Source organism: Mercenaria mercenaria, chromosome 6 (genome assembly GCF_021730395.1).
Source record: "Mercenaria mercenaria strain notata chromosome 6, MADL_Memer_1, whole genome shotgun sequence".
Lineage (NCBI taxonomy): Eukaryota > Metazoa > Mollusca > Bivalvia > Venerida > Veneridae > Mercenaria > Mercenaria mercenaria.
In genome coordinates, this window is record NC_069366.1 from 54,467,351 (window position 1) to 54,481,903 (window position 14,553).

Below are 14,553 nucleotides of genomic sequence, written 5' to 3' on the forward strand. Positions count from 1 at the left end.
ATAGTATACAAACTGGGTTGGAGTTATATAGTTCAATATCTGTTATAGATGTTATATTCTTTTGTAACCGCATTTTCAACCTGAATATGATGCTTATGTCTTTTAAATGTATCTGAATTTTCAATTTTGAACATCACAGTTTCTGTAGTATTGAAACGTTACTGAATCGTAGAGTCAGTATCATTCAATTAGCATTCAGTGGTTTCTATTTTAAAACTTTATACAAATACGTTTTGTCCCTTGTGAAAGAATATGAAATTTTCAACGCCATTTATTCTGTTTTGACTTAATAGCAAAAGTGTTCACACAAAAAACTTATAAAGATTGTTATGGTTACGAACATTAAAGACCTCTCTGTCATCTTGCATACTCCAGAATCGGCGCCAGTAGTGATATTCTTTGGTTCAGTAGTGGTATTCGTTGGGTCAGTAATGACATTCTCCGTGTTGGTGGTATAATTGGGGTCAGTGGTGAAATTCTTTAGGTCTGTTTCAGATGCGGCGTTGACTGTAAATTCTTCTGAAATATCAATCAGCCTGCATTCGTCATTTGAAAATTTATCCCACATCAGTGAGCGCTGAGAGGAACTGCGTTTTTTCCGGGATCCGTTTTCCTCGCAGTATGTACCAACTGGAATGTTAAAGTACCATTTATGAAAACGAACGCAAGTATCCCAATCTACACCTGGTACGCACCAGTTGTCTGTAACAAGACCATCACTACATTCGTCATCTTCGTCCTCCCTACACAGTTTGTAATACGAATTTATGCTCATATCATTTTCCGGATAAAATATTTCTGTTCGATGGTGGTATGGACCACTTGCCGTTACTCTACATCCAAATGCTACATTACACATTGGAAGATGGGGAACAACGTCCCGTCGATGAACAACTCGCCAGCTATTATTGACAATCCTATCATGATTGAGAGCATACTCTTTGTCCCCAACTCTTGGCATTCCAAATGTGTACAATGACAGTTTATTTTCAGGCACAACACCTGTATGAATAAGAGACACAGCGGCAAGTGATGCTATTGCTCCACCAAGGGAATGGCCTGTTATAACAACATCATAATCTGGATACAGATTTACCAAATCTCCGATGCTTCTTCTAACGCACGGAAACAATTTATCATAGGCATTTTTGAAATAATATTGGACTTCTCCTCCAGTTATAAAAGGCGCTTTTGGTGTCGTTAAAACTGACAAAAGTTCATCGTGAAGTTGTGCATTATCGTTATTTTCATCAGTGGTGCCACGGTAAGCTAGTATTATCATTCTTTTTGCATGAGAAATAGCAGTGTATGCATAGCATTCTTTGTATTTAAACAGATGATAGTCTTCACACCTTTGTCCGACTGCGTGCTGAAGTTCAAAATCACTGTTAGGCATAATTGCTTTGATACACTTCTGTGGATCGTCAGAATATGCAATAGCTGATAGAAGGGTTGTCGTAACCGCCCTACGCGGGCTGTAGATACCATACTTTTTGTCATCTCTTGAGCAAAAAAATGGTGACTTTATATTTTCATCTTCCCTACAAGTGTTCTCCAGCGATGCATATGCATGACATTCTCGATCTAAAGGACACCACCGGCAACTATCCCCACTCCATGATTCATGTCTGGTGCACGTCTTACAATCCGTAAATGAATCACAATCGGGACTTCCTTTACATCTTAAAGCAGGGAATAGAATCAGTATTAAATAATATTTATTCATACTTTCCGTAGTATAGGATTATTTTGTAAATGTGTCTGTCAACAGTTAAACGGATTTAATTTTAACGGTTATGGTCAAAGTGCAGCAGTGATTATGATAATAAGAAGCAGGATAACTGTAACTTTCGATAAGAATAAGTTTCGTTAATACAAACTTGATACATTTTCCTACAGATAATGCGTTTGATAACTCAAGTGCAGTATAGGTGAACTTGAAAGATATAATGATGACAATATTAAAAACCTTAAGCCTCTAACGTCATGTACCATCATGCCTGCTTATTAAAGATTACACAAAAATAAATGGTGTAACTTATCTACAATAGACTTTCATGCACTTTCATTTTATTTATATCATTCCTGTCACTGCATATCTCAAAATTATATATTGTTCATGCCCTTAACACATTTTTATACACAAACGTAAAATCATGTTCACGAATATTTTCGTAATGAATGGTTGATAAATTTGTTAATACTTGAGCTCAACTGAATTGTATTCGCTCAAAATAGGATGAATGTAAGATTGTTTTAGAAAACTACTTAAAGTGTTTGTAATTCTAAATGATCGCGGTTGTACATATATAGTATTCACTTTGGGTCAGGTTATATAAAATCACCGGGTTCAACATAAACAGTTCAACTGAAACGGGTATCTGTAACTTAAAACAATTAAAATTGATACAGGGAACATATGGTGGCTGATTTTGGACATTACGTAATGTCGCGTTGGCTTGTACCATGCTTCGTGTGTGTCGTCCTGGTGCCCGCGCCAACACGCCATAACGAAATTTTGAAAGTTTTATGTCTTTTTAGCACGAGCGCCAATGTGACAAAATGAAACTAACAATGCGACATTCCGAAACAAAGAACGCGACAAAACAAAACATTTTATATCGCGTTGGCGTGCGCACCATTAAAAAACTTCACTTTTGCGCGTTGGTCCCAAGACGAAATATAAGGGCATCGCACGCCAAGACAAAATGAAATGGTTTCAGGATGATAAAAACAAGAATAAAAAGGTTATCTGGTCGGAAGTCAGACGTTAACCCCAATATTTATGCACGTATTTCAGCGTTAATGCCGAAACGTACATCAGTAACATTCTAAAAACGACATTAAGTTTATTTCTAAATGAAATATGGAAGTGTGAGTGTTCATTTTCTTAGTTAGATCATTTCCTATCAGATGATCATAGTTTCGATTCAAAATTTGATTTTAAAAAAATCGACAGGGTTCAGACATTCATGGACATTAGAAAAATAATTTAATCCTACAGTAAATATAAGCGCCTCGTCAAAACTGATCGTTGCAGTCTTTAGTCAATGCCAAAGTATCATATCACCAAATGGATGATACGAAAAACAATACCACATGCGCAGAAAACCAAAATAGCACTGTTCCGCATGTGATATAAAAATTATGGATAATATCACATAAGCAGAAAAGAAAATAACGATTTTGCGTATGAATGGTATTATTTTACCATTGTATGAAAATAAAGGCGACGTCAATGATCCAGAGAATTATAAACGAATTACAATAGTAAGTTATTATAATATATATTATGTGAAGAGCAGGCAGGTTTTAGAAAGCATTATAGTACATTTGACCGTGTCAATTCCTTGAAATCTTTGATATGTATCTTGCTAGAGTAATAGGAAACTTGCATTATCGCAAAGCATTCGACTCGGTTAATCGTACAGCCTTATGGCGTAAGGTATTGAATTATAATATTGATGGAAAATGTTTAAAAATTATCTTTAATATGTATGAAAAAAGCTATGTCATTCGTGAAATCAAATAATACTCTAGCAAATTTTTTTTGCCAGTAAAACTGGTTTTAGACAAGGTGAAAATTTGTCATCTGTACTATTTTCAATATCTTTCAATAATTTGAATGGCTTTATCTCAAATAATCATGCAGGTCTGCAGCTTTTGTCTGAAAATGTAGTGATAATGACGTAGAGGTCTTCCTTAGACTTATTTTTTGTTATCATATGCTGATGATACAGTCATCTTAGCAGAAAGTACATTTTTTTCTTTTAATGGGAAAATTTGGTAAAACTAAAATCTATTTGACTGATCAAGCCCGTAAAGTCATGTTTTCTAATATCAAAGAAGTCTAGAAAATTGCGCTTGCCTATTGGTATGCAACTACACCTGCCTATTTGATACCATTGCAATGTTATATATAAAACATCTTTTTTTTATGTATGAAAGTTGGATCTCCTTTGTTCGAAATAATTTGAATAATCTGGATATGAAAACTCCCTCGTTTAGCTCATTTAAAAGGATTGTTAATTCTAGGCTTAACGACCAGTTTATACGAAACTGGAATATATTAATAATTCTAGTAAATGTTTCAATTACCTAAAGTGTAAGCTAGAATTAGTATTTGAGAAATATTTCGAACTTCTGCCAATTGATCTTGCTGTCGTACTATGTAAATTCAGGTGTATGAATCATAAATTACCTGCAGAAAAATGAAGACTTTATAATGTTGTTATAGAGAACAAAGAATATGTCAATTATGTTACAATAACTTGTTAGGTGATGAATATTTCATCATCTCTTCAATTGCGCTTAGATCTACTTTAATAATGTAAGAAACAATATCTAGACGACTATTACTTTAAACATTCTAATGCTATTAAATTTTCCAAACTTATGAATCGTGAAAATAGAACGACTTTACTTAAACTGACAACCTTTTGTAAAGAAAAATAAATAATAATGTCTAGATGATTTGCAAGTTTTGGGTTGATGGACCCGTTATCAAACGTGGCAATATCCGAGTGATTGCTTGTTTTACTTGGGCGGCTAGGCAATATTTAGCTGTAGAAGTTGCTTAATGCTAATATGTCTTTCCATTAAAACCGGAGAGTGCTGAGATGTGTGTGGAGTGTGTGTAATTCACAGATTGTAATTGCGAGTCCACTACCTTAATAGCATTTCTGCACATGGTTAACTAAAAAATATTTTGTTTAATATGCCATGTTGTTTGATATGTTATGTTTATGTAAGATGCCCATAAGGGCCTTGACTTTCAATAAACTTTGAGATATTAAAACACTGGGGAATATTATACAATTATTGCCTTTTGGTGATGTGCCCTCGGTCGATATCGGTAAATCCACATATCGACCGAACCTAAAAGGCAACAATTGTTTTATTATCAAAACAAATAGCTTCTACTTAATGCTATTCAAAACGTCTAGGAAGTTACTGAGTGCCTTCTGAACGACACTTGAGAGTTGCTGAAAACATAATTGAGCCGCGCCATGAGAAAACCAACATAGTGGCTTTGCGACCAGCATGGATCCAGACCAGCCTGCGCATCCGCGCAGTCTGGTCAGGCTCCATGCTGTTCGCTAACAGTTTCTCCAATTCCAATAGGCTTTAAAAGCGAACAGCATGGAGCCTGACCAGACTGCGCGGATGCGCAGGCTGGTCTGGATCCATGCTGGTCGCATACTCACTATGTTGGTTTTCTCATGGCACGGCTCATATTGCAATAGACTTTAAGAAAATCCTTCGGAAGCATAGAACGCAGCCAAGCAAATAAATAGCAAACTCAGTACAGAATCCAGAAAAACTTGTTAAGTTAACTGCCCGCCGTAACGTGACTGAAATACATTTGAACCCCCCCCCCCCCCCCCCCCCCCACACACACACACACAAAAAAAAAAACACAAAAAAACAGTTAGATCAAGTCTGTTTATGAGAGATAATGACGTGAGGAACACACCTTACACCCTCAAGCACCGACTAAACGGAATTCTGTTTTAGTAAACATGATCCAAAAGGATCAGAAAATCTAACAACACAGAACCCGAGTATGACTGTGAGGAGCCTTTTTACAATCATGCCACTTAAAGACTATTCTTGTGATAGTAAAAATATTTTTTTAAGATGATCCTTAGGAAGCATAAGAACATTAACAAGCAAAATAATAGCTGAATTGATTTGATTGTGTCTGTTCATTAGATGTAGTGGAATGTGAAACTGCCCTCATGCCCCTAGCACAAGCTTAAACTGTCTTTGAATATAGTAAAATTGAATAGATTAATAAAATCTGAATCTAAAATCATGTTGACATCTGAAATGTCTGAAAAATGTGAACTGTACACAATTTGAGGCTGCAGTGATACATGAATCACATTTTGCACGTCTTGATTATGATGTGACTTACGATATTTTCACTTTAATGTTACCTAGTATGGCATATTTGCTCTCTTGATAATAAGCTGTTATGAGTTATGTGTTGCTTTATAACATATTATTTATAAAATGGAAAGTAACTGACAAAAGAAGATCATAGGCTCTCCAAAATTATCATTATTTTTTATGAATGGCATTTGATTACACTTTGATTGTGAAGCAATTTATATTCTTGCTATAGTTTGGACAGGCCATGCCTTTATCATAGCCTTTTATACCTCATTCAGTTGATATTCAAACCTTATTTGTTATGATTGATGCATAGTTTCTCTTAGTGTTTCTCTTAATGTTCCAGCATATCCAGGAATATTCCACCACATAGTACAGTTTAGTCCTTGTCTGTACAGTTTGAAATATTAAAGACATATTTTGTACATTCTGTCATTCTTGTAAATGTTTCAAAATGACTACAATAGTCTTTTTTATTTCGTATCTATCAAATTTAACATAAATTTCTTATATCTTGATTTGGTGTCACTTAACGATAACAGTTTTGTCAATCTGGTTTAAATCTAAAGTTCGTACTTTAAATACCTGCATATATTCTTTTGTTTGTTAGTTTTGGTTTAGCACCGCTTTGCAACAGAAATTCAGTCATGTAATGTTGAGCAGTTAACCGGATTCTGTACCGGAATTACTCAGTTCTCTACAGGTAAGTGCTAAGTTCTCCGTATTAAACAGGTGGAAGTCGATTGACTTCAGACACGATGTCTTTATCGAGTCGTCGTGGAGAACAAAAGCGTCATCCAGAAATTTTACTCCGGACCCTATGATTCGTTCTATCGAGCTAGGGTTGGTTTTGTATTTGTTCTTATAATGCTACTACAGTTGGTTTTTCTAAAATTCAAAAAATACTTTTTATAAAACTTGATTTTTACTCACAGGAAGACTGAACATATCAGGCTCAGCTGTATGATCATAATATATTGAATGCACAGATGGATATTATTGCATGTTTTATTGAAATTCCATCTGAAATTATAGTTACATGGATGGTGCAATATATATTTTAGACGATTTCTGAAAAAAAACCACACTAGAAAACCTTCTTAAAACTTACCGCAAACAGTTTAGATACTTCAGTATGTGACAATTTGGGCTTCAATTTCTTCTTAAATATTTTTTTAAAAAAGCAATGATAATTGTAACGTATTTTAAAGTGTCACGGTTACGGAAGAAAATCACACTGTCTGACAAGTAAAAAAGCATATTGTATTATTATAGTACAAAATAAGTAATCTCTATTTATGTTTCTGGAATATTTTCTAAATAATTGATGCAATACAACAAGGTTGTTGAAATGGTAACGTAACATGTGTTATATATGTTACATTTTTATTTTTCCTTTAATAAAGTGTTTACTCTATGTCTGCGAACATTATAGACCACATAAAAAATTGTTATTTTATTGATAACAAATAATTATGTCATTTTATTTAGATTTAGTGGTCTCAGAATTTTATTCGTTGCTTGTGACACTGGTTCATTTTATGCAAATTAGCAGAGCACATCCAGTTTTGAGTAAAACAAAATACCGTAAGAGTAACAAAATAATATATTAAAATACTCTGAGAGACTTTAAGACCAGATCGAAGCTGATTGGTACATTTAAATTGCTTTGAAACTTAGAAAATGTTTAAGTCTCATTAATATTCACGAATACGTAAATTAGCTAATTAACATAAAAAATGCTGCTATTTTAAGGCCAATGTCTTAGCTCCATTTTGACACCATTTTTATTGTTTTACCACCAAAACTGACCAAGATATGATTGATTATCATCTATTTGGTTGTCATTTTCAAAAATGAACGGTTGTCATGGAAACAGTGAAATCATATATAGTTCAAAAGAGTTTTTTCATGGAAACATTTTTATTTTGAAAGAGTTGGTCCTGCCGAACAATTTGGTACTTATGAAAAAAGTCTAGGGGTGGGGGAGGGGGCGGGATGCATGGTAGACCTTATTGGCCCCCGTACTATAATGTATTTACGAGTAGATATAAGTGTTGCCGTTAATGATATGAGGTTAATCAACAAATGCATTCTTAACTATTGTGCACCAGTCCTATAAAATTAATTATAGTACTCAACAAAAGTAAAGGTCACTTCTTATTTCACACCATGATAAGATATAAAATGATGGTAAACATTTAATTGACAATTTGAATTGTACTCATTTGTACTTCTACTACAGTACTTATTTGTGTGTTATATGACAGGGTTTTCACATGCATGAACACCAGAAACAAATTTATTTATTTAGTCCTTAAAGTTATATCATACGAATATCAGTTTTATTCCAGCACCAAAAAAAAAATCAAAAAGAACTTTACGTCAATTTTCAATCGAGAAGTGCTCGCACCTAGGCCTATACATTTCGCTCAGAAATAAGAAAGTTACCACTGTTTTGCTTTTTGCTGTAAAGAGGAAATTGTGAGAGTTGTCGTGCGAAATATAAAATATATATATATATGGATTGAAAAAAAATATAAAGCTTTTTCGGGACTCCATGTACATCCACTACACAGCGACTACCTTCGAAGTAGTTGATGGCTATTATACTGTAAGAGAGCTGAATGGTTGAATGAAGTAAACTTATCTTTTTTTGTCTTCAAATAAAAAGTATACAGTATATGCCAGGGTGATGCCAGAGCGGTGTCAATGGTCAGACGGACAACGAAAAAATATTGCCAAATATTATGTTGTTTTTTTTCTCCAGTAGAGTAAATTTTCACCTGGGTCGGACATATTCCAATTAGTATAACCCTGGGTCGGACATATTCCAATTAGCTTTAAGTCAATTTCGATATAGTATGACTCTCAATTACAGCAGCCATCTTTAGAAGGACTTCGAGTCGGACATAGTTACAATTTGTATGACCCTGGGTCGGACATATTTACAAAAAATTATTACCCTGGGTCCGACATATTCCAATATGTCTGATCCTGGGTTGTACTAAATATGAAATAGCTTAAAGCTAATTCCCAACCTGGGTCATACTTAATAATCGATTCCGGTTCTCTAGCCACTGCCAATTTTATATGTCCGACCCTGGGTTGTACTAAATGAAATAGCTTTAAGCTAATTCTCAACCAGGGTCATACTAAATAGAATATATCCGACCCTGGGTCGTACTAAATCGAAGTGTCTTAAAGCTAAATCGGCATTTTCGAACCTAACGGTACGTCATATGTACGCCATACCGAAGCATGTGGGTGTAACCAATCGGTGGACTCCATACATCATGCCACTAGGATATATTCTGCTTTCCAGACACGACTACATTTAGAGGCTTGCAACCCTTTTTCCATTTTAAAGGGAGATAAAACATCCGACTTGGACGGCGGGTATAGGACATGCTGTTTTCCCTTTATATTGACATTTTGACTTTCGCGTTCCAAAGTCCAATTTTCTGTAAATAAATTTACAATTGCTGAAACTCAGGTAAGAATTTAATTAATAATGAAAATAATAATTCTTTCAGAATTTATAAACTACCTTCAATAAAACTGATGTTGCCAAACATGTTGCCAACAGCTATTAATTTTACTTGTTTATTTTTCCCCACACAACTAATATGTTACGTGACCTTGCATGTAAACATTTTTGTCTTAAACATACGACAACTGCACAGAATAATTATTCAGTTTTTATCGGTTAACTTAAAATACTTTAAGTAACAATTGGTGCATGTTACATTTTTAGAAAGTGATGGCGGTACCAGGGAAATTAGCTGCTTCTTCCGAACAAGACTCAAACTTGATATGCCTTCCATGTGATAGAGATGTTGGCTTGAGGGAATCAGTTTATGGATTTTGCCAGGACTGCCAAGAACACTTGTGTGAAACATGTTTCAAGCACCACAAAAGGTCAAGGCCATCCAGGAATCATGTCCTTCTTGGCAGAGACGAAATGCCAAAGAACCAAAAAATTGATACTGTGAGACCTGATGACGAAACGGATCTTTGTGCAAATCATAAAGATAAATTGTTAGAGTTTTACTGTAACAAACACAGGAAAGTTGCATGTTATGTCTGTGTTACATTGGAACACAAACTTTGCGAGGTAGACTATATTCCTGATATATCAGGAAGTGTGTCTGATGAGATAAGGAATTTGATAACAGAAATGAAATATTTGGTTAACAAATGTAAAAACAACATAGAAAATGCTAAAATGGCTACACAGCTGGACCTGAACTATAAGAAAATTGCTGAAGATATCAAGCTTTTTAGGAAAGAAATAAATGATTGTTTAGATCATATGGAAAGTGAGGTAACTAGAAAAGCTGAAGCTCTTGTAAACACAGCAAAACGTAAACAAGAAAATGTTATCGTAGCTTGTGGAGAAATAGCCGATGAAGTAAATTGTTTGCAGTTGAATCTAAACTATCTAAGTGAGGAAAATAAGCAGAACCAATTATTTATTGAAATGAAGCATGTTGAGGACCGTTTGTCTATACTGACATGTAAGGAAAAGCAAATAATCGAGGACAATGAAACAGAAGAAAATATTGAATTTACTCGAAACAAAAAGATAATTGAGCTACTCAAGGCTTAGAACAACTTTGGAAGTGTATCTGTGTATGTAAAACCATCAGCGGATAAAGCAATATGCGTACACTACAAAGGTACTGTCAGCGTTAAGTCTTCATCTGATAAGAAGGAATGCCATGTCACTGGTCTTGTTATGATTTCTCCATCGCAAATGGCTGTCGCTGACCGATACAATAGAAATATCAAACTTATTGACGTAGAAAATGGTGCATTAATATCAGAAATAACCCTCTCTTCAGAACCACCTGATGTAATAAGTCTTCCACAACATAAACTTGCTGTAGCTTTGCCTGGTGAAAAATGTATCCAGATTTTGTCTTATACTAACACAGGTATGTCTTTTGATCGACGTTTAGATGTTAGAGAATCATGTTATGGTATAGCTTATTGTCAAGATAAGCTCGTCGTCGCGTGTAATTACAATCTCGGAAAGGTGATTATTCTGAATCTTGCCGGAAAGGTTCTGAACGAGTTTGATTCTTCTGGTTTGTTTTATGGGCCCAAAAAGATTGCTATCAGCAGAGACGAAAAATTTCTATATGTATCTGGTTATTCTTTTGGACGATACAAATGCGTTAAAATGGACTGGCAGGGAAATACCATCAACGTTTACGACGAGCCAGGATATAAAGCACCCTTCGGAATCCAGGAGTTAGAAGATGGCACCTTTCTGGTGTGTTACAGAGACAGTGACAATATCGTTAGACTATCAGGTAGCTGCAAGAAATTTGTGAAATGAAAGGATTTGAGAAAGCAAATTTCTGTCGCCCAAGAGCTGTAGCATATTGTGATAGAGATAGATCACACATTGTATGTCAGCCTTGCTTCGGAGAAAGGAAAAGGAGTGAGTGATACCATAAAAGTGTTCAAAGTTAAATGGGTGTAAGGGTTAAGAAATGGGACGTGTCGATGTTTTTTTATCATATTATTTTCATTTATCATATTTTCTGCAATATATGACATTTTGTATATTCAGCATAGAAGTATTGAATTATATGTATTACAATGTTTTATTTGTCACACAATGTATCCTAGAGTTTGTTTGTGAATAAACTCTTTATTATAACTTACTTCATGCCGTTTTACTTTTAAAATGCTGTTTTACATTAATAGGAACACTTTAAGGTATAGAACAATCTATTCATAGTTGTGCAATTTCCTACAATACAGAAAAAAGCCCGCTTGAACCCAATTTAACGGCACCATCATTTTGGCATCTAGTCTGGATTATTTCACAACACCTTATTCAACTAATAGAAAATTTTCAACATCAAATATTATTATTCAAACCCTTATCAGAAAGGAACAGAGGGCAAGTTCTATTGTCATCTATATTTATTTTGCTAATAATGACAAAATATTAGAGGAGTGAATAAATAAGAGTTAGACTGCACAGTGGGTCAGGTAGCGTTTTAAGTCCTTGTTAAAGTGAACTTTTTACTTGGTGTTTGCTTACAAAAGAGCTCTTAATTAAGGGTAGAACAATACACATGATTTTTACAACACATGATACTATTAGTACGCACGGTCCTAAATGTATTTCAAAAGTTAAAGACGGCTCTTTCTGTGTCAGTGTTTTCCATAACCCCATTTCACATCCATATCAAAGCAAACACTTAACAGTTTCACAAAAGAGATCTACACGCACATCAATACATCAATAGGTAAATGAATGACTTGACATTTTTGTTAGGCTATACATTGCAAGAGTGTTATTTAAACTAGATGTGTTTTACCACTGAACTAGGGCGCCATAGTCACAAAATACGCCCGTCGAGAGCTTGTTAGAAGAAAAGTGTTTGTTACATAACTGCACATATGATTCAAATATCATGACAGTAGCTTCAAAAATACGAAAACAAGGGCTATCGTTGAAAACGACGGATGCTGCCAGAATTGCATATTTGTCCGTGGATGTATAGCTAGAAATTTAGTTTTAGTAAGTCTCTAGTCCAGGTACCCACACAACAAGTATTGAGATCGTAGGTTAAGGCGAGTTTTGAGGAAAAGTTGAAAAATCTTTTTCTGGTAATTATGACCTTGGCCTTCATCCAAGTGGCCCCAAACCCAAGAGCTGGTAGATCACTATGCCAGTTACACACCCGTCAAATTTTAAGGTCCTAGGTCAAAGAGTAAATGAGATTTCAACAAAAGTTGAACAATCTATTTTTAGTAACTTAATTAAAATATTTTAGTAATTTAATCCTGATCCAAATGACACCAAACTGCACCAACCGGTAACCGGTAGGTGTCTAGACCGTAGTTTGAGTATCTATAATCAAGACAGTAGATGGGTCCTATCTCAAGTCGACTATGTATTAGACTAGCTGAAAAACGAATAGACTGTCCTTTGCTACCTTGATATTTGACCTATTGGACATGACCTAAAATGATCGTCATGGGTGACGTGCATATTAAGTTTGGTGACAATAGGTAGAAGCATCCATCAACCAACTAAATGGACATACAAGAAAATTTCATTCTTATATTTGGCCTTTGACCTTTCAGTGTGACATTGACATTAGACCTAGGTACCTGGTTCTTGCGCATGACACTCTCATGATGGTTAACAATTGTGCTAAGTCATGCATGAGGAATAAATGCTCCGAACAATGTTTGTGGACGCCGCTCGCCCTAGCGCTCTATGAATTTTCATTCTAAAATGTAAAATTACAAAACCGTTTGTCAATACCGTTTGAAATGTTGTTTGAAGAATTCATATAAGTTTCCATGTATTGTAGTATGTTGCATACAAAAACAGTATCGTCTGGTCTGCGTACAGTAAGACAAAACATAATGTAAAGATAATAAAACACCTTCCACTAAAAACAAAGAGGAAAAACCATGTTCAAAATCAATCAAAACCCCTTACACTGAAACCGTTTATCAATTAATGCATGGATATAAAAAAAATGGATATACAAAAATATGCATAGATAATGTGAAACATATAAATCTAGGCAAAGCAAAATGAAAACCAAACTAGGCAATAATGGAGAGCAGTAGGACACGGCCTTGCTAAAGCGGTCAGTGACTAAAGCACTAATGGAAGAATGCTGGTTATATGTTAAAAACTGAAATTTGCGATGAAAACTGAGAAAATTGGTATTGTACATTCGTTACGTTTGCGATAATGGCTGTACAATTAAAAGCTATCATTATTGTTTTTTCTCCCTTTTAGCGTTCATAACTATTAATATGTCGTCATTTTGCATGACAGCAAAGGCTTTTAGATCAAAGATTTTTCAAAAATCAATAAAGTTACGAAAATTAAAAATATTTCTCGCATTTTGCACGTTTCGTTTGTGGCGTTGACAGTAGATCCTTTGATTATATTAATTCGCCTACATTCATCACTTGAAAATTTATCCCACATTCGCGAGCGGTCAGATGCACTGCGTTTTCTTCGAGAGCTCTTTTTTATAACAGTATGCACCAACTGGAATTCCAAAGTACACTTTATGATATTCAATGCAATCATCTAAATCTACACCCGGTACACACTAGTTCTTTGTTATATGACCATTAGTACATCGCTCATCTTCACTCCGTTCACACTGTTTATAGGTGGAACTTGTAGAAAATTTCTGTGCGATGATGGTATGGAGCACTTGCTGTTAATCTACATCCAAGCAAGTTACAAGTTGGAAGATGTGCAACGATGTCTCTTCCGTGAACGACCCGCCAGCTGTTGTTGACAATCCTATCATGACTGTGAGCATAGTCCTTGTTTCCAACTTGTGGCATTCCAAATGTGTATAAAGACAATTTATTTTCATGTACAATGCCTGTATATAAAAGTGACACGGCGGAAAGTGAAGCTATTGCTCCACCAAGGGACAACATTATAATCCGGATTTAGCCGGACTATTTCTTCTATGCTACTACGTATACATAGAAACAGTTTGCATACGCTTGTTTAAAGTAATATTGAACTTCACCACCAGTAAAGAAGGATGTTTTTGGTGTCGTCAAGACTGAAACGATTTCATCGTATACCACTTTGTTTCCATATGTTCTAGTAGTCCAACGGTAGACCAGTACTAT

At 34.9% G+C, this 14,553-nt stretch overlaps 2 protein-coding genes across 2 annotated transcripts; one reads left to right on the forward strand and one right to left on the reverse strand.

The window, feature by feature from the left end:
* Nucleotides 1–32: 32 nt before the first annotated feature.
* Nucleotides 33–8,877, reverse strand: LOC123550488 (lipase ZK262.3-like). Its single transcript, XM_053546820.1, has 3 exons — nt 8,864–8,877; nt 371–1,682; nt 33–80 (listed from the first exon to the last, which is right to left on the reverse strand). The coding sequence occupies exons 1-3, from the start codon at nt 8,875–8,877 to the stop codon at nt 33–35; spliced, it is 1,374 nt and encodes a 457-aa protein (XP_053402795.1).
* Nucleotides 8,878–9,306: 429 nt separating this feature from the next.
* Nucleotides 9,307–11,590, forward strand: LOC128558135 (E3 ubiquitin-protein ligase TRIM33-like). Its single transcript, XM_053546991.1, has 2 exons — nt 9,307–9,394; nt 9,656–11,590. The coding sequence occupies exon 2, from the start codon at nt 9,662–9,664 to the stop codon at nt 10,508–10,510; it is 849 nt and encodes a 282-aa protein (XP_053402966.1). The 5' UTR covers nt 9,307–9,394; nt 9,656–9,661; the 3' UTR covers nt 10,511–11,590.
* The last annotated feature ends 2,963 nt before the right edge of the window (nt 11,591–14,553 follow it).